This window comes from Labrus bergylta, chromosome 4, assembly GCF_963930695.1.
Source record: "Labrus bergylta chromosome 4, fLabBer1.1, whole genome shotgun sequence".
NCBI classification, from domain to species: domain Eukaryota; kingdom Metazoa; phylum Chordata; class Actinopteri; order Labriformes; family Labridae; genus Labrus; species Labrus bergylta.
Genome location: NC_089198.1, coordinates 9073285 through 9098013, shown reverse-complemented (window position 1 = coordinate 9098013; position 24729 = coordinate 9073285). Strand labels below are relative to the sequence as shown.

The 24729-nt window shown below is 42.6% G+C and overlaps 1 protein-coding gene across 1 annotated transcript in view; it reads right to left on the bottom strand.

The window, feature by feature from the left end:
* The window catches only part of LOC109989895 (neuropilin-1a), a 97358-nt gene that overhangs the window by 10396 nt on the left and 62233 nt on the right, over positions 1-24729 (bottom strand). Inside the window, exons 7-13 of the mRNA XM_020641809.3 lie at positions 20937-21092; positions 18840-18984; positions 14672-14847; positions 14326-14481; positions 7261-7405; positions 2862-3044; positions 2012-2056 (exon numbers count right to left, since the gene is read on the bottom strand). Coding sequence (XP_020497465.2) covers positions 2012-2056; positions 2862-3044; positions 7261-7405; positions 14326-14481; positions 14672-14847; positions 18840-18984; positions 20937-21092 — 1006 coding nt within the window. The remainder of the gene's footprint in view (positions 1-2011; positions 2057-2861; positions 3045-7260; positions 7406-14325; positions 14482-14671; positions 14848-18839; positions 18985-20936; positions 21093-24729) is intronic.

Sequence of the window (24729 nt, the reverse complement as noted above, 5' to 3'; positions counted from 1 at the left end):
GGCTCTCTCTCTTTCTGTCTTTTGTGTCCGTGTCACAGCTTCTATTTTCCCTACCTTTTCTCCTTCTATTCATCCCTCTCCTCCTCGGGGTTTGGCGATGAATTGAACTTGGGGAGTATTCACTAGGGGAAGATAAACTGTGACACCGTGCTGAGATGTTCATGCAGAAAATAAAGCTGCAGAGCTGCATTTGGCTTTCAGTGTGGAGTTGATGCTGGCTCACAAAGAGTGTCTTTCAAAACATAAAGAGGAGAAGGGAGACTTTATTTAGTCCTTTTGTAACACACTTGGAATACAATCCTTGGACCTTTATGAGGTAAAGAGAAGGAATAAAAACATGCCAGCTGGATATTCATTTGGATATTTTCTCTTTTACTCCTGCCTGTCACAAAATAGCTAGCTTGACTCAAGCTTGCTATCAGCTCCCCTCAGAGAAACTGTAGCAAATTAAAGGAGCAATCTGTAAGATATCTACTGACTTAAATGAAAAATTGAGCTCACTATATGATCAGACATTAAGGAAACATGCTATGTTGAAGTGCTGGCTTCTCTGACAACAATGCAGCAGCCAGTATGTCCTCCTTCTAACTTTAGATTCTGCTCCTGAATGATCTGGATTTGTTTGGACCAGAGAAGGTAGGGGGTCTTAAGGCGAACCTCCACACGGCCGTTTTGGACGCCCCTCAGTTTGCCAGATATGAGAGCAGTTATCAGGTCAACAGGTGTTGCAGCGATGGAAGCGGTCAGGAGAAGTGGTTCAGATAGAAGTGATTGTACCCGACCTAAAAAGCCTCTGCATGTTTCTAATAAGCTCCACGAGCAGAAACGTGCTCAAACTAGGATCAATATTGGAGATGCTTTTTGAAAAATGGAGAGAGGTTAGAACACAGAAAGGTTTACAGACCCATGCAGAGCTGGATAAACACTGAAGCTTCAGAGTCCACAACATGGTGACCTGAGTGAGCATCCACTCTAGAGAGGAGGGGGTGAGGGGGAGACAGCTCTCTACACTGTTTACATCTCAAGGGGTGTCAAGATGATTAATGAAACATAAGAAATCAAATATACTTCCGCTATTTTAAGGATGCAATCTGAAAGAGGAAAAGCACTCATTGGCGTAACTGCACGCTGATAACAAACATGACCAGGACCTAAATCTGTTCAGAAATTAAAGGTACAGGAATACATTGTTGTGCATTTACAAAAAAAAAAAAAAAAAAGCATGCTAGCTGCTAAAGTTCAGTCCAAATGTGGCATGAGCGTTGAAAAACAATCAACACAATATGAAGTAAAAATGAGGTTATTAAAGAACCATAATGCACAAACAAACTGAGGGCTGATAATCATTGCGCAAACAGCATGAACATGAGCTTTCTGTTGTTCTCTTATTTATTTATCTGCCTGTAAAAAGCTTTCATTCTTCCTCTGTCTCTCTGCGTTTTCTCTCTCTCTCTCTCTTTTTTTTTGGACTCTCTCTTTTCCATCTGTCGTCCCCCTGCAATTTCATTTTAACTGGATTTGCTGGCGTGACCAATGAGAAGAGAACGAAAACAATGCAGTTGCGTTTTGGAGCAAATCTATCAACATTTCTACTCGGCAGCTCGGGCCGTCGGCGAGCTGAGCTGAAGTCTCATTTGTGAACTGGGGCGATGAAAAGAGAGAAAAAAAAAGAAGCCATTTGCTCCCATGAAAGTCGGGTTTCATTGTTCTCTGTGACTGTGGTCAGAATTGATGGTGACACTGAATAACGGGGGGACACTGGCTGCTTTTAATGCACTGAACTGGCAACTCGGAACAGGCCCGCTTGTTTGTAAAAATCTGCCTGCAGAATACTTCAACTCCACTTTAAAAGTTTGTGAGCAGTTCAGAGGGGAAGATAAGCGGGTGGAGAGAAATGAGAACAGAAAAGTCAATAAATGAAAAAAAAAGCAGGACAAGGACACGAGGAGAGAGGAAAAGGTGAAAGAAGAGGAGAGTAAACATGGCAGCAGATTGCGGCAGACATCCTCACCTGGTATGAAGTCCAGGATGGGGTCGGGCGCTGTGGTTCCTCCTGCTGCAGACAGATGGACGAGTCAGAGAAAGGTCAGAGATCAGGCGGTTTAGTCACACCCACACAGATGCCAACACACACTCGACACACCTCGACTTACCAGAAATCAGTATTTCAATGTCGGGTTGCTCAACATTTAAGAAGGTAATATACATTTTAAGAAGTCTAAAGGATTCAAATATCATCTTAGTTTAAATGTACATATTGTGAAAAATCCACTTCTTCAGAGTTTCTGAACATATATTTGGGTAACCTCAGAGTCTACTGACCCACAAAATGTGAAATAAACCCATCCAGTCCTTTGTTTGTGGTCTGAATAAGTCTTACAACACAGAGAAAAATGCTCTGTTTCAAATGTGCTCTCCTTGTGATGTCACAGTGGGATTCTGGTATAAAAAAATCCCCTCCCCTCCCCTGGTATCTCCACCCAGGGACTCCACCCCCAGACTAGAACAAAACTTTTGCGCAGGTCGGCCATTTTTATTCTCGCTAGAGAGGAGTGATGTCTACCAGGAAAACTCAGGGGGCGGGGCTCATTGCATTTAAAGAGATACACACCACCAAAACGGAGCGTTCTGAGAGAGCTGAAGAGCAGCAACTATGGAGGTGAGTTTAGCTCAGCTGGTAGAGCAGACGCCTCATGTACAGAGTCTGAGTCACATTGGTTGCAGGTTCGACTACGATCATGTTTGGTGCACTTCATCTCCTCATTGTCTGTCTCTCTACGTCTGTACCTGTCCTCTGGAATAAAGGCCTAAAAGCGCCCCCCCCAAAAAAAGAATCTTAACAGTGAGTTTTGGCGTCTTACCCGTCACGGTGTCATAGTCATCGGGGGCGTCGGTCTCCACCACACAGTCCGGCTGCCCCTCCTCACACTCTGGACTCAGGGTGGTTCCAGGGATGGTGGTCGGCGCTGTGGTGGTCGCTCCAAACGTGGTCATGGGAAGTGTGGAGGCGATGGGCGTGGTGGGCGGGGCTGTCGTTGTAATGTCTGAATGAAAGAGACGATAAAAAAAGTTTTTTATTTGAACAGATACAAAGGCTTTTTCAAAATTGCTGCACTGTTTTTAAGAAAAGGAAAAAAGAAAGAAAGTGCGACTCAGCGTTTGCAGTTTCTGTGTCAAACATCAGAGCGAACTCAGATTTTTTTTTACCTGAATGCATCTCCAAGGTTTTTTTTATCACATTTAAGTTAAAGTCTCTTTTACTGTAGGGACTTTTAGGAACCAATGAACCTCTACTTCCCCTTCTGAAAGAGGAACAAGAGTCTTAAATAAGTTGGAACACCCACAAATCCTCGCCTGGAGGAGGAAGTCGTTTCTGCTGGCATGAGCACTCTGAGTTTGACAGTTTGATGTGGAAACAAGAACTTGACTGTAACGCCAAACTCTTGAGGGTTTTTTTTTCAGCATAAAAAATGCTGTCAAATATAACAGCAGGGAAATAATGAGCTCCTTTAAAATCAGGTGTGATGCTTTTCTGTTGTTAGCTCTTGACGTACCTGTGAAGGGAGAGCTGTCTCAAATCTTTCACTTTCAATCTCTGATTACAGTAATTAACCTGATCTGTATAAAGCAAACAGGAAGAATAACTTTGACTGGGCTACTTAAGAAGAACATAAGAAATAACAAGAAGCAAATCTATGAGAGGGACAGCGTTCAATCTTTTGCATGCAAAAACTGAACCTGTTGCTTTTTCATACTTTATTAATCAAACTAAAACAATGTTGCAGGCGAACTCCCGCAAACATTGGTGATGCTAGATTCTGTTGGGGCCCTCGGCAAAGAATCACAGGGGGGGCCCTCCAACCAGCATTCTTATATCTTGAGTAGACAGAGCTGCCCCAACCTTCAGCGAGGTGATCTGACACTACTACTACCACGACGCCCCTGACGCCCAGCAACTACCATCGGACTGTGTCGTCCAAGCAACCACCGCCAAACTTTGTCAGACCGGGTCGGGGGCTACTGGCTTTGGGGCCCCCAAGCAGTTCCCTGCCTTGCCTGTTGTAAAAGGAGCCCCATGCTCGCAAACTGTCTGATTTGCAAAAATGTATTCACTGGCAATGTATCGGAGCCAGACCTTCATCAAGCAAATGTTTGTGAGTTAGATAGTGTTGGCTTGCAATTATTAATGCACTCATTCCTCTCCTATACGTCTCTGTGAAATTACTGTCCAAAGTGTTTTTCTACTTAGGACTAAACTGATCCTAAGAGCTCCTGAAATGCCCAGAAAACTTTGTAAAAAGGGGCTTAAGATGCTACAGTTCTGGGACTTAGTGGTTAACATATATTCGGCAAAATTTAGCATGCTAAAGATTTGCTAAATGCTAGTGAACGACAAGACAATGATGGTCTCAGGATTGGTAGAAATGCACAATCAGAGGCATCATAAGCAGCTCTGAAAATAAACAGAGAGCGGGCTGTTAGCTGGAAGCCTTGAGCGAATGCAAAGTGAAGCAACGAACTAAGAGAAAGTCACATTTGAGCCACATTTCAAGAGGCCTTTCTTCATCTCAAGATCTCTTTGGATCATTTCTGCAGGAGAGTTGCGACTCCCTTTTTGGGTGAAGAGATATCAGAATATTAAAAAAAACTCGACACCCCTCGTCGACAAAACCGTCGCACAACTCGAGTGTCTCCATTTTCCTGAACATTAAAGACGAGCCGGCACTCTCGTTCCCCATTCAAGGATTCAAAGTGATAACGACGGAAACTCTCGTTATCTTGTTCAACTCCAGCATGCTCTCCATGTCTGCTGATGTGCTTTTATGGAAATGCAGCAAATTGAAGATGAATTAGCATATGTAGGCCGTGTGTAAAAAAAAAAAAAAAAAATCACAGATGGTGTGCATGTAATTAAACTTTGTAAGACGAGGAACATGTTTGAGTGGGATGAAGGTTTGCTCCGACAACAGCGTGGATGTAAGGACAGGATTTAACTCAAAGCAAACAACTGTTGAATGCGACTCGCAGGCAGCGCTGTGAGCTTGTTAGTGCCTCTGCTCGCTCCATTATTATTAAGATGTTCATGCAACATCGCTTTAAGAAACTTTGCTTTGAGGAGGTGAAGAAGTAATCCAAAGAAACACCTAATTAAGTGATCCTACATTAAGCCTCTTATCATTAAAAAAAGGGCTTCAATAACATCTTTACTCTCTGCTTCAGTGAGCATTAATGTATAAGAAGACTGTCATTAAAATAACTGATGATTAGCATGCTCACTAATTTGTATCTTTGAGTTTATAGACAGATGTTTGTGGGTTTGACTCGATCTTGAAATATCTCAGTAAACAGTATATATGTGTATGTTTTTTGAAGTGTGCACATGTGGTTTGGATGCATGTGAGTGTGCAGAGGAGTGGTTTGATCCTTATCAGGGACAAAAATGCTGCTTGAAATAGTACTCTTTTTTTGTCTTTCCGCTCTTTTTCAGTTTGCTCTCAGTCCTTACAACCCCTCTTCATATGCACACACAAACTCTCGTCTACACATTTTATCATGTTAGTCTCTCACTCAGTTTATTTCTCACAATATCAGGCTGAATAAACAGTCTAGAGTTTGTTAGGGCCCCAGGCAAAAAGGGGTCGAGCCCAGTTTAAGGTCCAGTCCTCATTACTAACCTGGTTTTGCTGTTTGTTAAAGGTGTACTATTTGGAGATTAGGTAGTGAAATTTGAAAGTTGGAGAAGTGAAATCATTTGTTTGGAGCTAAAAGGCTATCACGATACTTAAGTCAGGATTTTAAACATTTTGTGATATGTTGAGAATTGCGATAATGTAAATTGCGATTTAACTTTTTGAACTGTATATCATGTCCACAAAACTGAACTAAATCAAGAACTGTTTAGTCAAATAAGAAAACATTCTTAATCTCTTAATCTCACTTGAGTCTTTTTATTTCTACACAATGGGAGTCAAGCCGACAGACTGACCAACACTGTGACTCAGATACACTCAGAGTTGTTTTTAACCCCTTGAGTGCCAGAAATAGGCAATCTTCAGCTCCACTCCTCAGAAGGAGACATCAGAGGCCAAAAAGCGATGCATTGAAACATAGGTGGCTAATCATATCGTGTCATAAAATGATTGCTAGTACACTTTATAAAAAAACTTGCACAGGACTTTCAGTAGCATGCTAGGAGCTGTGCAGTGTTATCAGCTGCTGTTGACTGACCCTCCTCTGTGCTGCTTCTCATCTTTCAACCTTTAAATCAACTTTACAGTAAAGAAAAAAAGGGGAAATAATCAGCTGCAGGGAGCTTTTGGATTCTTAAAGGGTTTCAAGGGATTCTTCAAAGATCCTCTTAATCACACAAAGTTTATCTCCTGCCTTCTACTCCCCTCGTCTCCTCATTGCATCCTCCCCTCGACTCCTCTCTGTTTGTCTCTCCCTCTCTCTTTCTCACCCATCCTTCATCTCCTCTGAACTTTAGCTGATCCTTATCGTTCTCTCCACAGGGCAACCAGATACACCGGAGAGCCTCCCTACTCCCTTCATCTGTTCCTCCTTCACCTACTGCGGGAGGTCGAGCCCTCCTCTCTCTCTCTCTCTCTGACACACACACACTAACACACACACTATCCAGGTCTGTCCACTGCTGCAGTAGAGATATGAACCTGCCATGCGCTCGCTCTCCCGCCTCTCTCTAGCTCTCATTAAAGAGCAGATAAGCAGCTGCAGGTGAACGATGTTTAATGACTGATTGGTTTGCTGACTGAGGCCAAAAAACACTTTAATGCAAATACATCTCAAAGTGTTGTTTACATGTTTTGATATTTTCCCTTGTGTTATATGGCAGTGTTTCTCAAAGTGTGGGTCTTGACCACCCTGGGAGTTCAGCAGGGAGCCCTAGTGGGGTCACAGACACTTTTAAAGTAAGACGGAAATCAACTTCTAATTAATAATAAATATATTTTGGACAATAAAATTTAAATGTATGTAATTTTAGATTACATGCATATTGTTTTCTGTTTTTGCTAATATTTGAAACATCACATACCACCCTAGCCAATCAGAATCGAGCAGCTGCTATGAGTCACACTGGTAAATCAGAAAGTTGCTGTACCACTGAAAATAAGCTACCTAACATAACAACTAAAACAAAACAGACCACTAGGAGACCAGACTGAACATGACTCATCTACAAACACAGAATACCACCTACTACGGCATCTTACTGTATATGAAGTCAAATCCAACACCTACCGTCCAGCTCGCAGCCCAGCAGCTCCAGTCGGAGGCCCAGGCCCTCGGTTGTCGCTCTCTCCGGGTAGATCCTGATGAAGCGGGTCAGGAGGGGACCCACTGACCTCAGCTCAGGGGTGTCGTGGTTCTGGTTCCCGGTAAAGATCTAAAGATGAAAGCGACAGAGAGACACGTTAGGGACTGATTTATTGGGCGACTCAGGCTGTTTAAGGTGGAGGAGCGTCAGCTATGATGGGGTACCAACACACTGATGATGGGGTACCAACACACTGATGATCCTCTAGCATGTTGGGAAGCCAGTATGGTATCGCACTTGAATTATTTCCCTGGACTTCCAACCTGGAGGCCACTTCCTCATGCTTTTTCAAGACTCTGGCAGACATTTCATTTCAGGTACACCACTGCCTGATTATATTTCACTTATTTAACTAAAGATAAGATGGTGAGCTTGTTAGTTTCTCTGCTGTCTAGTCGTCTTTGTGGACGAGTTTTCAGGCATCATCGCCTTTGGAAACTTTGCTTTGAGGAGATGTTCAATGAATTTAAATAAACATCTAATTTAGTAATCTAACATTCAGGATCTTACATTAAAAAATGCTTTTAATAACTTATCACTGCTGCAGAAAGCATTAATGCACACGAGGACTATGATTGAGATAATTGGTGCACGATGACTGATTTGTATGTCTGAGGTTAAAGGAAGTCAATTAAAGAAACAACGATGAGTCCTCTTTGGAAAAACACAAAATTAAAGGTTTTATCTGGGAATTAAGTGGCTGAATAACGACAGACTTTAAACCAAAGTAGACACGGTCCATGTCTTATTCAATTTGGTTCAATTTGCAGCAGCAAATAGTCATTTCTGTTGCTTTTATCAGAAAAGCTGTAACACAGGATGTCTGCAAATTTCATCAAAGCCCAAACTTCAAAGACCTTTCAAGTGCATGTTAAGACTTTTGAAAGCAGATTTCCTAATTAAATGAACATGAAACTTCAAAAATAAAAACTCTCCTATCACAGATGAAAATGGTTTCCTATCAGAGGAGAGATCAGCAAAAAGCTTAAGGGTATAATTTTAGGCAAGCTTTTATCAAGCACGAGGAAATCTGAGGGCTTCAGATACTTATCTTTCCAGGAAATGGAGAAAATCAGTTTTTGGTTTCAAAATGAATCAGACGGTGTCATTCGATGATTTCTGAAGTTGTAAATCTCAGACAAAGGGACACATCAGACTTCTCTTTCCTGCTTTAATTCTGGCTCAAAGCTACGTCGCCAAACAATCATGTTTGGTGAGCGTCTGATCGAGCAATCGTCGCTTTGATAAGAAGCTGAAACTAAAATGAAAAAGAGGGAAACAAAGGCAAAAGGTAGGAAATCAGAACCAGCGTCCATCCTTTTCAAATGTTTAACATGGCGGCGGCACAGATGAAAATGGTTTCCGTCAAACTCAGCGGTGGGACACCAGACACCACATAGCACTCCTGGCTGTCTGGACGGCTGAGGTTTTCATTTTGCCTGATTCAATAAAGGCTGCAGTGAGGCATTATGGGTACAGCTAAGACGTGATTGTAAGTACAAAAAGATTTGTGTCTGGGGGGGAAATGACAAAACACTTCGAAGGTGAACGCTCTAGCTACATTCATGCTAACACCTACATGGAGGTTACTAACTCTTCAGCACTTCCTTTGTTGAGAAAGAAAATTAACAACTGCTGCAATTCTTTAACCACCACCACCAGTGACTAGACCCCATAGGGGGATTACCACCAGAGACTGGACCCCATAGGGGGACCACCACCAGAGACTAGACCCCATAGGGGGACCACCACCAGAGACTAGACCCCATAGGGGGACCACTACCAGTGACTAGACCCCATAGGGGGACCACCACCAGTGACTAGACCCCATAGGGGGACCACCAGCAGAGACTGGACCCCATAGGGGGACCACTACCAGTGACTAGACCGCATAGGGGGACCACTACCAGTGACTAGTGCCCATAGGGAGACCACTACCAGAGACTAGACCCCATAGGGGGACCACTACCAGAGACTAGACCCCATAGGGGGACCACTACCAGTGACTAGACCGCATAGGGGGACCACCACCAGAGCCTAGACCCCATAGGGGGACCACCACCAGAGACTAGACCCCATAGGGGGGTATCCTATCCTGCTATCATGACCGAGTGAACCACCAAACACATCTTTTCCTAAACTGTTAAATGCACAAATTGTAAACTCTTCATTAAGTCGTTCCTGATTGAAATACCTCTACAGTTGATGGATGAATAAAAAACGTCCAGTATGAAAAATATAATTCAATTAAGTTGAGATTGTTGAAGAAAGTGCAGCTCAAAATGAAACCTGGATACTTCAGCTCGAGTCTTAAACTCTGTCGGCCCTGTTGGAATCGCTACATGTATGAACGGTGCTCCATTAATAAACTTTTCCTTGAGTTAACATTCAAACGATCGGATCTATAAGGGTGTAGAAACATTTAGGATGTTATGAAGGTCATTGGAGTTGATTGGATGGGATTTTGGTACATCCGCTTTCTGTCTAGATTCTGCCGTTTGTGAATTTGTATGGAGGTTTGGTAAAAGTGCTTCAGGTTTCTGTAATTTTGTTTTGTAAAATGTAAAAATGGATATCATTAAGATGGACGTGACTGAGATTAGAAACACAAAGCCCAACTGTCCATAGCAGTACAAGTGTACAGGCAACTGGTGATAAGACAAAGGACCTCAGATATCTGTTTCCCTGTCGGCAGAAGTCTGCATGCAAAAGCGTGGTGAGGGTCATCCAGGATGAGCTTTGCCTTCTGAGTTGCTCTTATTTAAAAAACATGGCCAAGATCATTCAAGTGAACGCCTACGATCTTTCTGCAAAGTTTAACCATATTTCCCGGCCTGTTTTTTGTGAAGTCGTTGTTCTTACTCCACACGATGTGTCGACTGTTTTCCTGCGTTTGATGAGAAACAGGTGGAAGGTAAGAAACCCAACAGGCCAGTCTCCTCATATTGTCATGTTTATGCATGAACGTATATACAGTAACTACACTACGACCATGTGTGAGCCCGGCCTTGCTGTAATGCATGCACCAGCCCGGGCCTCGCTGAGCCCTTTTCCTGCCTCGTCTTTTGAAGCGGGTTTTTATAAAAAGACACAGGAAACAGAGCGGAGACGCAGAGCTGAGGGGGACAGAGGAGCATCAAGATCCGCGTCTGCACTAAATCAGTGGGAGACAGACGGCCCCAAACCTCGTCCTCCAGCCCTCACCATCTGGAACGCATAGAGGAGGATGTCGCACCAACAGGGCCGGGAGACGAAGGGGGGGAAGTGGGAGTCTTAAAGCAATGACATGAATTTCCTCTCGGGGATCAGACACAAAGTCTCCAAAATCTCTTAAGAAGTGATACAGACCGAGACGGAGACTAGAGGGGAGTTTTTCCTACTTCTATTCCATGTTTCCTTTTTTTTTTTTTTTTATCTCCTCTCTATCTTTTATACTTTACGCTCAATCACACCTGTCAGTCACACAGATAAGTTCTGCAAAGTCTTCTTTACATTTAAGGAAGAAGTTTGACTTGTATCCCATTTAAAACTTCACAAATCTTCCTTTTGTTAATCCTGATCAAACCAAAGCAGCTGTGAGAGGAGCTTGTTCATCAAGAAGAAGTTAGTAAGAAAGCTTTCCACTGAATAGTCATAAAAGAGGAACTTAATTCATCTGTTCAGAGACACTAACAGCTTAAATGACTCACATTTCTTTAGACTTAATTAAAATGTTGTCAGAGGCACTTACACTTTAAAAAAAATGTGTCATTATGCTTAGAGAAATGGTTGATAAATGAACAATATGAATTTAGTTTTGTTTTAAGCGAGCCATTAACTTTGTTTCGCTACTTTTCTTTTTAAACAGCAGCAACAGAAAGAAGACAAAGAAAATCGTAAGAAATCGTAATGGGCCTCATTCACAAACACATCTGAGACTCATCAATATGTTCTTACTTTAATTTACTCAAACTCTGCCAGCAAAAATAGAACTTCTCCAGACCATGCATAAGCTCAATGAAAGGCCAGCTTTCCCTGTGAAATTTAAACGCAATGAGTATAAGGAAGCATCCTGGATCTAAACACATACAGGTACTTGGGGCAGGTAAACAATGGCGGGGCAAACAGTGCAATGAAAAAAGGTATTGAGGAATAAATCAGACTGTTAAAAAGTGGAAGGATGAAGAGGCTATCTTGGTGTTATTTACAGTCTCCAGTCCTCTGCAGCTGCAGGAGGTGCAGGAGGTGAAGGAGGTTAAGGCTCCTGGGAAGAAGTCGTTCCTTCGTCCATTAAATCGGCTTTGGTGGCTCTATATCTCATCCCTGATGACGGGAGGACAAATAATCTGTGACCTGTGTGGGTTGGGTTCTTTAACACTGTCGACATCTAGCATCTATTAAATCCGGGTTAGAGAGCCAAATTCCCTTAAAGTTCTCTGCCTTTTTGTTAACACCTGGACCTCGTCCTTCTATCCTTCTATAATATATTTAAAAAAAAATCTTAGTTAAACACACAGTATGTAAATTCCACCGCCAGAGGGATCTTAATCAAAACAATAACAAAAGATGACGTGAAGGCTGGCGGGGAATCATGGGAGTGATTCTCTCTGCTATTCCCCCCTCCTCCCCCCACCAACTCCGAGTTGACCGTTGTCAAGACGATCGAGCCAATCCGACCTGAGGAAGAGAATATGTTTACAGACGAGCTAATGTATCCGAGTATAATTTACATGACGTATTTATCACAGCAGCACAAACAGCAACAGCGCGGCAGCTTTCAGTAGCAATCTATGACGAAACATCCGATGTTTCCATGGCAACGATAAACATGCCGTGTCTGTCAGGTCCCATTACAACTATAAAATTAAAGATTTCTCTGGCTTTGATGACTCTTCGACATATTTGAGGTCGTATCCTTGCTCGTTTCTCACTCCTGTCTCTCTCAGGTGCTTGAAGTTGGCGTGTGGGTGGAGCTGGGAGGGTCGTCAGCTGTGTCGGGCGTTTAAGCGTTTAAGCTGATTGAGACTCTCGTTCTCTCTCAGCTCGGCCTGCTGCTGCTGTCACCTCTCAGCCTTCCCTTTGTTTGGTGCGCTGCCTGCACTCATCACAAACATCGTGAATCTTCACTCACACAGACATTTCGGACTCGACACATCACATTATTTAATATTTGATTATTTCAGTTGAATAAAGATCATTTTGATGCTTTATCTGTGTGGCTTCTTTCTTTATTACCATCCATGAGTCAGGTGGTAACAAAACCCAATCATACTGTGATACTTCTTGAATCTGAAATCTATTTTTCCTTTTTCTACTTCGTATTTCTTCTTTTTTTGCCCCTGCATCTCAGTTTTTACTTTTAAATCTCCATCTTTCTTCCCGTCAAGGCTGGCGTCGCGTGCGTCAGACAAAAGCCATCCGACAAACAGAGCAGTCACAGCTCATATGAACAACAAGTCTATAATTTGGGTGCCAAACATTTCATTCCACGAGCGGCGTTGTGGTCGGGCGAGCGAGCGGCTCCCAGGAATCACAGATTACAGTCAGAGGAGGTTTATGTCACGTCAACAACCTTTTATCTCTCTCCCTGTATAATCAACTTTCTGCTAATCTGAGCCGGCTTTCATCACCGCACTGCCGCTGAATGACAGAAGACCGAGGACAGAGGACGATAGAGGAAGAATGAGAGAGAGACGAGAGGGGGAGGAAAGAAGTTTAGATGAAAAGTAGAAACATACAAGTGTCTGACTTCAGATGACATTTTTACAGCCTTGCTCATTAACCATCACATTTTAATAAGTGTAATAATACAGGGATAAATACAGACTGCTAAATGTGAGCAGAAATCAAACTTCCCACAAGGACTTAAAAAGTGTAAAAAGCAGTAATGTGATATTCTGTATGTTATTGTGTTGTATTGGAGTCTTTCATGCCAGGCTGGGCCATGCCATGTCGTCATGACGTGTTGTATCATATGGTGTTGCATTGTCAAATCATGTTGTTTTGTATGATATCACATCGTATCCGTCATGTCGTATCATACTGTATCGTGCTGTACCGTGTAGCATCATATCTTACAGCGTCGTACTATATCCTATATCTTAAAGTATCACTTCAATCATATCTGTATGTAACATCTATTTATGTATTGCGCCGCTAGTGTAGTGATATCATGCAAGATTCAGTCTGTAGGGACTGGTTGGGAATCGGAGTGTCGCCGGTTCAAGTCCCGGCACGGACCGAGTCCAGAAATTGGTCTGGTAGCTGGAGAGGTGCCAGTCCACTTCCTGAGCACTGCCGAGGTGCCCTTGAGCAAGGCACGAACCCCAAAGCTGCTCTGGAGCGCTCGCTGTGTGCAGCCCCCTCACTCTGAGACCTCTCCATTAGTGCATGTCCACAGGATCCTGTTTGTGCATTTCGGCCTATGTTTGTGTAGCATGTTCATTAAACAGAGTGTGAAACTGAATTTCCCCTCGCAGGATTAATAAAGTATAAATTATTATTATTATTCATTATTATTATATCGAATCATATCCTATCGTACCGTGTCATACCGGGTAGAATTGAATGGTGGCGCAAACGGTGAGCGAGTCGATGAGTGGACAGAGGGGGAAATGGGTGTGAATGTGGGATTCAGGGGTGTAAACATTCGGTGAAAACAGTGGAGCATCCAGGTTGTCACACTGTGTGGTATCGTATCCATCACATCATATCCTATCGTACTGTATCGTATCAAATTGTAACTCATCAAAATGTAACACATCCTATCGTATATCAGTGTGTCATGAAGGCTTTTGTCTCTAACAAGCTGTGTTATGAAACATCACTATCACTAAATAAATACAGATTCATTGGATTTGGATTAAATTCTCACAAATTTCTCAGGGACGATCATTTCAAAGATCTCTGGACGTTTTCTGTTATTATGATTCTGCTATTTTAGAAGTACAGCACATACAGTATATTCACAGTATTTATAGGGTTAGTAACCCGTGACAACAAACGCCGACCTTAAGCTTGGTGGTGTTGTCCTCCTTCACGATGGTCCAGTCCTCTCCGTCCAGGCTGTGGCCCACCCTGAACCTCTTCATGAAGACGTTTCTGTCGCGGTGTTTGCCTCCCTGGATCACAACGCCGCTCACCATCTTGTCCTGACCCAGATCCACCTTTCAAGAAGGACGGACACAGGAGAAACCAGTTAGTTTGATGATAAAACAATCACATAATACACTTAAAAAGAAAAATGATAGGCTGTGTATTATAAGGATTGAGTCACTCGTAGACCAACTTGATTTTAGGTAATTTGTTCAGACAAATGTTCCCCCCTGAATCTTCAGCGTTCAGTGTCAGACTCACCTGTAGCCACTCGTTTTTGAAAGGCTGCTTGGTCTGCTGCCCGGTCCAGCCCGATCTCCCTGTCAGCAGTCGAGCGTTTTCAGCGACCCAGCCCCGGTCTGCGTACGACGAGGCGCTGATCTGAGCGTCTGAGATCTGACCCGACACCATCCCCAGCATCCCGGCACATGGATAGTCTGCACAAAGAGAGAGAGAGAGAAACAGAGGGGGATGAGGAAAGTTTTGAAAGGCATACAGAGAGATAGGAAAGGGGATGCATCCTTATCTAGTTGCTGATATCGTCAGCGGTTAAAGTCAATACTCTCTGGGCGCTGCTGCCGTGGTTAAACACGAGAGTAAGAGCACAAAAGATTAATTTATTTTCTTCGGCTGAATTTAACTTAAAACTTTGCATTGGTAAGCAAACGCCTTCATATGGGTTTCACCTGAAGCTCTACTGTTATGATAATACCAGAAATAGCAAATAACGCTTGAATGGCCACTCTGTTCCTCGATTTTTACAATAAGGTGTCTGATGTATATGATATGTTCTGTGGTCTTACTACTTCTCCTACTTTTGATTTTGCAAATATTCTATTTTAAGCATGATTATTCTACTTTCATTTAGAAGTGTGCACTTTTTTTCATGTCCATCTGAGACTTTCACGTCGACAGTCGAGAAGCAGCTGGTAGCAGAGTGTTTGGAAAATGTTCAGAGTCTGGTCTCCTGGGTTCCCGACACCGACAGACTCGCCTGGTGAAGGGGGACTCTACGGGCCGCCTCGAGGTTAGAAGACAATCTGTTGAACAAGCGGGCCGGTCTGCTATCTCTGATGTCGCTCAGGAATAAAGAAATATACTGACGTAGAAACGTTATAAACTAGAAGCATAAGCTGTGCTGCTTCACCAGAATCAGTTCAATTAAACTCAACAAATAACAAGTTTTCTCCATTGTCTTATATCTGGGCTCAGACGGTCCTGGTCTCTGTGTGATTTTTGTATTGGACAGATGTTTCCAGAGTTATATTTGACACTTAACAGCAGCTCCAGAGGATGTAAATTCCTCCTCAATGTGAACATACAGACTGTCAGTGTTCTTTATGGAAACCCCCTGCAGTCATGTCTGTGTGTCGTCTTGCAGTTCTGAGTTTATGAATACAACGTGTCCTCTTAAAATGTGCAAGACAAAGAAAATCATTTCTCTTTTTTTTAGAACTTCTTTAAAGTGCATGTTTGTATCAAGAGTTTAGGTCAGGTTTAAAACGGAAATAGGATTAGGTTTGAGTCAAAATGAGGACTTTAACTTAAACTTAAATCTAATGTTCAAGGTTAAAAAGGTCCAGGTACACCTTTATAGAAAGCGCCTACAGTCATATTTGTGTGTGTGTGTTCTTGTGTTAAGGGGTTATTTTAAGTATCATCAACCTTGCAGGGATGGAAGACAATGGGTTAAAAAGGGAAAACTAAGCTTATCTCTCATGAGTTTCAGCCCCTCTATAAAGTGCCTGTTTGTTTGGTGCTGATCATGTTCTAGGTTAAAGGTTCTACTCACTGTTATTTATTAAGTAGATGTGTGTTTAAGAGTTTTATCACTTTGAATACGGTCTTCAAACAGGAAGAACTGAATTAGATTAAGTTCAAAACAAGGATCAATTCCTTGTCTTTCATTGAAGCACTACTGTAAAGAGCGTATCATGTTATAGGAGCAAGATTAAAACTGTACATCAAGATACTGGGCGGCAGTAGCTTAGTCTGTAGGGACTATTGAGATGGGTGCGGACCAAAATATGGAAGTCGGTCTGGTTGCTGGAGAGGCACCAGGTCACTACTGCCATTGTGCCATTGAGCACAGAATCAACAACAGTGTGTAGCAGTGTGTAGTAGCCCCACTCTGACATCACTCCACTGGTCCTGTTTGTGTAATTATTTCTGTGTGTGAGAAGTATATCTCTCAATAACAGAGTGTAAAACCAGAATTCAAAGTTTAAGGAGTTACACTTTGTTATTTAGGAAACTCACCACACAACCGTTATGTCACAACAAAGAGCAAATGTCCTCACAGGAATAGGAAAGAATTAGTTAAATGTGCAAGAAATAGCTTGTTTTCCATGTTATTTGTCGCTTCTCACCTCAGGTTTGACACGTTGCTGGGTGCGACCTGAGGAAGCCAGAGGTGAAACGTGATGTTGGCTCACAATAAAGTGACAGTGAAGTATTTTTCAGTGTGCCAAAGATGATTTTCTCATTGCATGCTCCTTCAAACGACCGGCTAATGAGAACGTAGGTTGGCTGTGGACGGGGTACCCTGTTGGTCATTTGGGTTAAATATGCGTGCTTCACTTTGATGCAGGTTCAGATTCAGGTTATTTTATTTGTACCTGTAGGTAAATTTGGTTGCAGGGAGAGTCACTTAATACAACACAGACAATACATAAAAACTTACAAAGTGCATTTGATCACTGCTTTAATTTGCAATTTTTTAAATGGGGTTTGATTTGGGATTGACTGTAAAAAAGTGAAATTGGGGACAAAGTTCAAAGTTACAGTTTAAAGGTTTTACTCAGTTATTTACAGTTTAGTAATAAATACCCTGCAGCAACGTCTGTGAGTGTTTTTTTATGTTTATGACTATAACATAAGTGCTCGCAGAAATAGGAGGTGTCAAATGATAAGAGGGAGCTAAACTGCATGTTTTTGGTCTGGGATTGAAAATAGAAATTGGATAAAATTCAGGTGAGATGATGATGAAGTACAAGGTTCTGTTTCATGTTTAATACTTTATACACACACGCACGCACGCACACACACACACACACACACACACACACTCACACTCCTGGCTTCCCGCTTGTGTCATTATATCACCTGAATCACCTGTCTAGCACTCCACAGCCTGTTCTCCTATGAGTAAGAGCCTAATATCTACTTTATGGAGCTCTCCTACTGAGAGTTGCTTGTAGCACATCAAGGACCGGGGCTTTATATAATGTTAGAGGATGAGTAATGAGGCGGCATGATTTTTCCTGCGCTGCTCTGTAATGAATAACGGTGTCCTTCTGTGGGAGTTTGGGCTCGCCTTGGAAGCGATGATTATTTTAAATCAACAGAGAGCAGCAGGAGGTTCTCATCCCGGCGCCAAAAAGATGTTAACTTTGATTCACGGTGATGTGCAAAAAGCGAGAAAATGCTGTTAAGAGGGTAGAGTGTGTGTTATGAGGAAGAACAGTCAAACGGGGCCAAAAGCAGGTAAAACTTTTAAAAGAAGTTGTTTCCCGGCTGTCACTCCTCGGAAAACTTCTCAAGTCTTTTCAAGTGAAGCCCGGTCCCACACTGAAAGACTTAATCTGAGACTGAATCTCAGCAGATGTTGAGAATGTGAGAGACCCCACACACATGATGACAAATACTCAAATCTAACAGCTCCCATGTGTGAGGAGAGCAACGGTGTGATCGAAACAGAAACACAAAACACTACCAGAAGCAGTCCTGACTCTAAAATCTCGCTAAATCTCTCGCAGTTAACTTCATAGTAAACAAACATGCCGGGGCGACGGACATGAAGACTTTGGATTTGCTGCGGTGATTGTGTTTCCTTCTCCAGTCAGCCCGCTTCCCAATTGGCTATGCCCTTCACTTGACAATCAACAGCAGACGATGGGCAGGATCATTTTTGGACTTCTTTAGACTGAAACTTCAAAATGTCAAACTGTAGATAAAGACGTGGAGACGACGTGAACATGTAACAGAGCGAGCTGGAGGTGAGTAGGAATTTATTTGCTGCGGTCGTTGAGTTTGAAAGAAAAGAAACTAAACATTTTGTGTGTTTTAGCATTTAGAGGATTATACCAAACCATGAACTGGTGCTCTAAGAGTTCAAGCTGTGAGCCTCATATAAAGTTCTCGTTAAAGGAGAACTCTTCTTCTTCTGACGCACTTAGCCGTAGTTTACAATCAAGAGATTGATCGGCAGCCAGACCAGATTAATCCTTCTGTTCATCGATGGTAAAACAAGCAAATTCCAACCCCGAGATGACGACAAGCGTTCAATGATAATCATGTTCTTGATACCTGAATTGAGGCTGAACATCAACATCATTTACTCAAAATATAATTTCAAAGAGCCGGTTATTTTGCTCTTAAAGTCCTTTCATGTGTATTTCTGTGTGCTGTGGACGTGGTTTTTTGTTACCTGATGTTCTGCAGCCGTAGATCTCAAAGCGCATACAGATGCCCTGCTCCCAGGACATCGGGCGGACTCGGATGTAACGAGCCAGAGTCTGTTTGGGGAGGTAGGCGAGAACCTCGTCCGTCGGGTTGTGGTTCCCCTGGAAGATCTGAACAACAGAAAGTACACAAGAAGAAACATATTTAATCAGCTTATATAATCAGTAAGGGTATAGATCCTACCATCGGAGCAGGAAGCTCCCAGTGCTGCGGGCCATTTCAGCTGAAAGATTTCCACTCTCTCCCTCTGCTCTGTCATTGTGTTGCTGTCTCTGACCAGTGCTGCTCTTAAACCCCACCACCCACCTGAAGGCCCCGACCGGCGGTTCAAAATATGATGTCACCTCTCCTCAATTTCTGCATGTGAAATCAAATCTGCGAGGAGGGATGAGGTCGGCGCCTCGACCCAAAACAAACTTTGTTCACCTGCTGCAATAAAAATATCAAGCAATGTAAATGTGAGTCGTCTGAGTGAACTGTGGCGCCTGGTGTTGCCAGGATCATACTTCCCCCCGTGTCTCCCCTGGCCACCCCTCTGGACACGCCCCTGGCTCTTGATTTTGCTGTTTTTAACATCTGTACTAAAAGGACCACTGCTTCTGTTGCCATGGAAACATCACCACTATCCCTGTGATTAGCACCACTACTCTATTTTCAAACCACAGCTGCTATTATTGCTATTAAAGGAAATGTTTTGCTCGATAAACCTGAAGTATTTATCACTACATCTGTGCCTCTACTACTACTGCTTGTTCTACTTTCAGCTTCTTCCCTCTGGGCGGAGGTTTTTGTAGTCCCACGGTGCCGAAACAAAGTGGTACAGGAACAGCTTTGTCCCCGCTGCTATTTCTAAACTAAACAAGCTGAAGCAATATTTGCTCTCATACATATCTGATATTTATTTATTTATTTATTGAGGGCTTAAACTTGCTTTAATCCATGGCTTAACTCAACATGTTATATATTTAACTGATTGATATTTCTTCATTCATGCATTTTCTGCTCCGACCTCCACCTCAGCGGCAAGGACGTGTGGGCGAGGAGAAATCCTTCCTGCATGTTATCCCATATGCTCTTTTTGTAAAGCGTCTCGAGATAACACTTGTTGTGAATTGACGCTATACAAATAATGACTGATTGATTGATTGATGTGCCCTGATTGCAGAAACCGTTTTCTTTTAGTTTTTTCTGACATGTTGAATCAGCGTCAGCGGTCGGTGAGATGAATCTCTCTGATTGGCTGTTATCATTTCTCTCCAGCTCTTTAGACTCAGGTTCAGGAAAGCCCCTTCAGCATGCCGCTGTAGTATCCATGCTTTCACCCATTAGTGCGGTTTCTCTTTACCTTCACCTCTTCTTTTCTTTTTCCACTAAAAGACAAAGGACTGTCAACGCCAGCGCCATTTTCAACTTTTTATCAGACATTATTCTCCATTAGTTTGTTACCTATAATACAAGTGGTGACTGACAGCGGTGTGAAAATGTTTTTTCTCATATCATAACAACGGACTACCGCCGCCTGCTGGCATGGAGATTTATTTCCTCTTAGGCATGCGCAGAATGTACGTGGTGGTTGGCTGTCGGCTGTAGTCTTTGCGGTGTGTTCAAGTGTAACTTTTTGGCCAAGACAAAAGGCAACGTGAGTAGTTCTTTGCCGTCTGCTTGTTGTGTCAGGACCTTAAGAGCTGATCCAACTTCTGAGCTTGAAATATAATGAGTTGTTTCTTCTAAGTTTCCCAAATTTAGCAACATGGTAATTCTCTCATCATGAACTTATTGTAAACAGGTCTTTGAATCTGTTGCACATCTATCAATAAGCCTTTAATGCGTCTTTTCACCGGCATCACTTTCAGACTTGTTTTCCATGAAAGAAGTCAGATGTAAAAAAGAACTCAGATCAGAGATTCTGCCAAATGCTGCCAGCCTTTAAAAAAAAAAAAAACTACATTGATTCAGCCGCCCACACCTCTCTCTCTCCATTGATTAGAATTCAGAGTCTTTCTCTGCTCATCAATATTAGCCATGTTGTGGGTTGTTACAGCACAAAGTGACTCATCATTACCTTCTGCTTTGAGCCCTCCTTCACGGTGACCCAGTCCTCTCCGGTAGAGCTCACGTCCACTTTGTAAGAGCGGACGTAGTAGTGCTTCTTCGTCTCTTTGGAGATCGCTCCCTGTGTCCCGACGGCCGTGATGAACCGGAGGAATCCCAAATCCACCTGGAAAGACAGTAAACATGCTTAGATTAATGGAAAATCTTGATTAACACAGTAAAAGAGAACGTTTGAATGCATAAATAAGTGCATTACTGACATAAAGAGCCACAAAGTATCATCCTGCAAATTCACCACTGTCTTGTATCATTATGCTCTTGAAGTGTATGGGAAACAACACGCTCACATCTCATTAATTATACTCTGATCGGTCCATAAGTAGACAGTGAGGAATCAGAGCAGGACGCTGGAGAGTTAGGCGGCCCCCCCTTTCTTGTTGAGACTGCCGCCTCGTCACCTCATAATAACTGAAGACCTTTTCAGGAAACATTATGCAGTAAACTCTAAACTAAACTGCTGACAAACGTTGAAAGTCGTGAGTTTTTCTCCTTAGTCCTTTTTCTCTTCCACTTAAACCCCGGTGCTGACAGCCTGGAAATCCTCTTCATCATTTCAGTTCCTATTGTGTCTGTGATATGAAAACCCCTGGAGAGTTTTTTCTGGTAACACAGTTTCAGCAAGAAGAAATTAAAATGAAAAAGGACACATTGATGAAATCCTTTTCTTCCTCACTTATGTCATCCAAGATGTGATCTGCTCTGGTTTCAGGATTACATCTTTTACATCTATTACATCTTTGTTCATTCATACTCAGCAACAATCCAATATAAATGTGAATACATAGCACGGTAATGACTTTCTAAAAAAAAAAGAGTGAAGCAAAACTCCCTCTGGGTTTATTGTTCTCAGCTCTGTGTTCACACCGACAACAGGGCGCTTCCTTCAGCTTGTTTGAGTTTCAAAGAGACCATGTTGGGGAAGCGATACAGCTCTGCCCACTCAGGGACGCTGTGTCTAGAGCGTCGACGCAAAACAACTGAAGGAGAACCAACAGACTATCCTAACAGAAGAAAAGGTTTTATTTGGTCTAAGACGTAAAGAGATAACAGCCAAATAAACTTGCAGACGATGCATATGGTCACTTGTCTTCTGCTCTCTGTCTCATTGAAACTTGCTGGTTGAACAGGATGGGCGGGGCTGGGGAAGTGTGGAGACAGGAGGGGGGGGGGGAGCTGAGGGAGGAAGGAGGTGTGTCTGAAGAGAGCATTGTATTGGTCTGAAAATCTGCTCTGAGAGTCGCATTGTATGCCTTTAAATGTAAATCTAGTCCAAGTTGATCGAGACAGCAGCGTGTTAGGGCGGTTTAGAGAAGCCAGAGGATTTGGCTGAAGAGAAAACTCCTCTGATGGTCTCCAAAGTGAGCCGGCTGGGTGGATCTTCAGAGGGGGGGTTTGTGGTTTTAGGATGCGTTTAAAAGCCCCATTAACAACCCCCGATAATGTGTCTGTCTGCCCAGAGCCCATCAACCTCCAAACACAGGAACAAGTTTAGGTCAGCGTTTAAAACCTTTTATCACCACGGAGAGCGCAGAAATATAAGAGGGCAGCACTTTGGATTCAAAAAAGAATATCCTGTGTATCCAAAAAACACCGTGTTTCCTCGTTTCTGAACAATCTTTTCATGGAAGAGGGCAGAACGTGACGTGGGACTGAGGTCATGTGTTTAATTTAGGCCGGCTGTGACAGGGGGTACATGTGAGGTTTGAGAGACCGATGTCCAGAAGAGTCTGCTGTTCAGAGATACGAAGAAGTGTGTGTGTGTGACATCAAAGTCATTCAGAGAATACCAGGGAGTGTGTGAGAGTGAAACAGCTCAGGATCAATTTTACGGCTGTCTGCCCGCATCACTAATGACTACTGTGTGACCTGTGTGTGTGTGTGTGTGTGTGTGTGTGTGTGTGTGTAACCTTCTAGACTTAGAGGTTGAGTTAGGCCAGCAGCAGATTTTACGAGAGGCTGAGAGTAACTAAGGATTCAATATTTAACAACCGGACTTAAAAAGTAGAAAAACTAGTAGCCCTATATTTCATACTCCAAAACTGCATGCCTTCATTTTTCCGATATTTTCTAGTTTTATAAACAAAAACATGAATCTTTTTCTTGGTGTAGTCTATCCAGTGCTGAGCAAAGTTAGCCTAGCTTAGCATAAAGATGGTAAGCAGTAGAAAACAGCCAGCTTAACTCTCTCAAAGGTTTTATTTCCTGGCTGTAACAAATTTAAAACAAGAGAAAACTGTCAGACCAGCATGACCAGAATGATGCTGATCATAAGAGTAACAACTTTATAGGTAAATGGTAAATCTAGTCTTCTGACTACTCAAAGTTCTTTTACACCGCAGGTCACACCTACACATTCACACACTGATGGTAGAGGCTGCTATTTAAAGTGACCATCAGAAGTAACTAAACACATTAATACACATTCATACTCCACTGATGAAGCAGTGGGAGTAATTCAGGGTTAAGTGTCTTGCCCAAGGACACATCAGACGTGTTTCTGCAGGAGTTAGGGATCAAACCCTCGACCTTCTAGTTGAGAGACGACAGACTCTAATAACAGCCAAAGGTGTGTCTGCCCTGAGCATGTCTGCGCTGGCTTATCATTAACGCATTTTGCATAAACTGGACCTGAAATTAATCTTTAAGGAAGTTTGTGCAAACTAAGTGACAACAAAAGTCTCAGAATGAAGCTCTTCCGTTTTAGCCAGTGTTCAAAACAAAGTAATTAATTGTCACAGCTTCAATCAGCCGACTTTTCTGCGCGAGGGGAAGTTCCCACATTGATTGTGTTACTCCGCTGACTGGATGCATTGTCTTGATCCTGATTGAGTTACAATTCCCAAGTTTACAAACTCACTTATAGAGCCACAAGTCTCAGGACACAAACTCGCCAGACATCCTGAAAATAGCCTCACAGAAAAAAAAATCACTTTTGAGATGTTTTAATCCAGATTTTTTAACAACACACAGAGGGCTCAAACAGTGTTTAATTATCTGAATAAATCAGTGTGATCACGCTTATTTCATTCAAGTTCATGAATTGAGTTTTCAAAGCCTTTTTTTTAAACAAGTCACTCCAAGTGAAATGATTTAGGGTGATATCAGAACATCTACTTTTCCTCTGTTCTCTCTTGAAATGATGATCTAAGGGCTACTTTACAGATAACACAAAAAAAGAGTTTTTCAGATGGCCAGGGCATTTTATCTCACGTTAGCGAAGAAGCGTCCAGAAACAAGGCGGATCAAAAAACGCTGGAAAAGAGAAAAGATAAGAAACAGGATGCTATCATCAAAGAGAGAGAGAGATAACAGAAAAGCCTTACAGTGGTCTTTTTTTAAGACTCAGATAATCGTTCACTGTCCACAAATACTGAGATATCAAATAAAAAAAATGATTCACTCTGACAGAATATATCTCCATAACTTCCTCCAAACTGCATCACAGCATGAGGTGGATTTGATTTTAATAATAAGTGTGTAAATTAAGCAAGGCCGGATTAACCATGAGGGCAATTGACCAGGGGCCAGAGATCTTTAGAGTAAATTTAAAGCAAAAAAATCATGTTAGATCTCGTTCTACTTTAGCCTCTCTGCTGGTGTCACAGCAGTTTTTTTTCCCACAGTACCACTGCATCCCCCTCCTCTGATTCTGTGGTAGTGTTGGTGGGTTTGGTGGGCAGCAGACTTCTGGAGGGGCTCTTGAAAGTTGCCGCCCTGGGGAATGTTGTTGTTGTTGTGTTAAT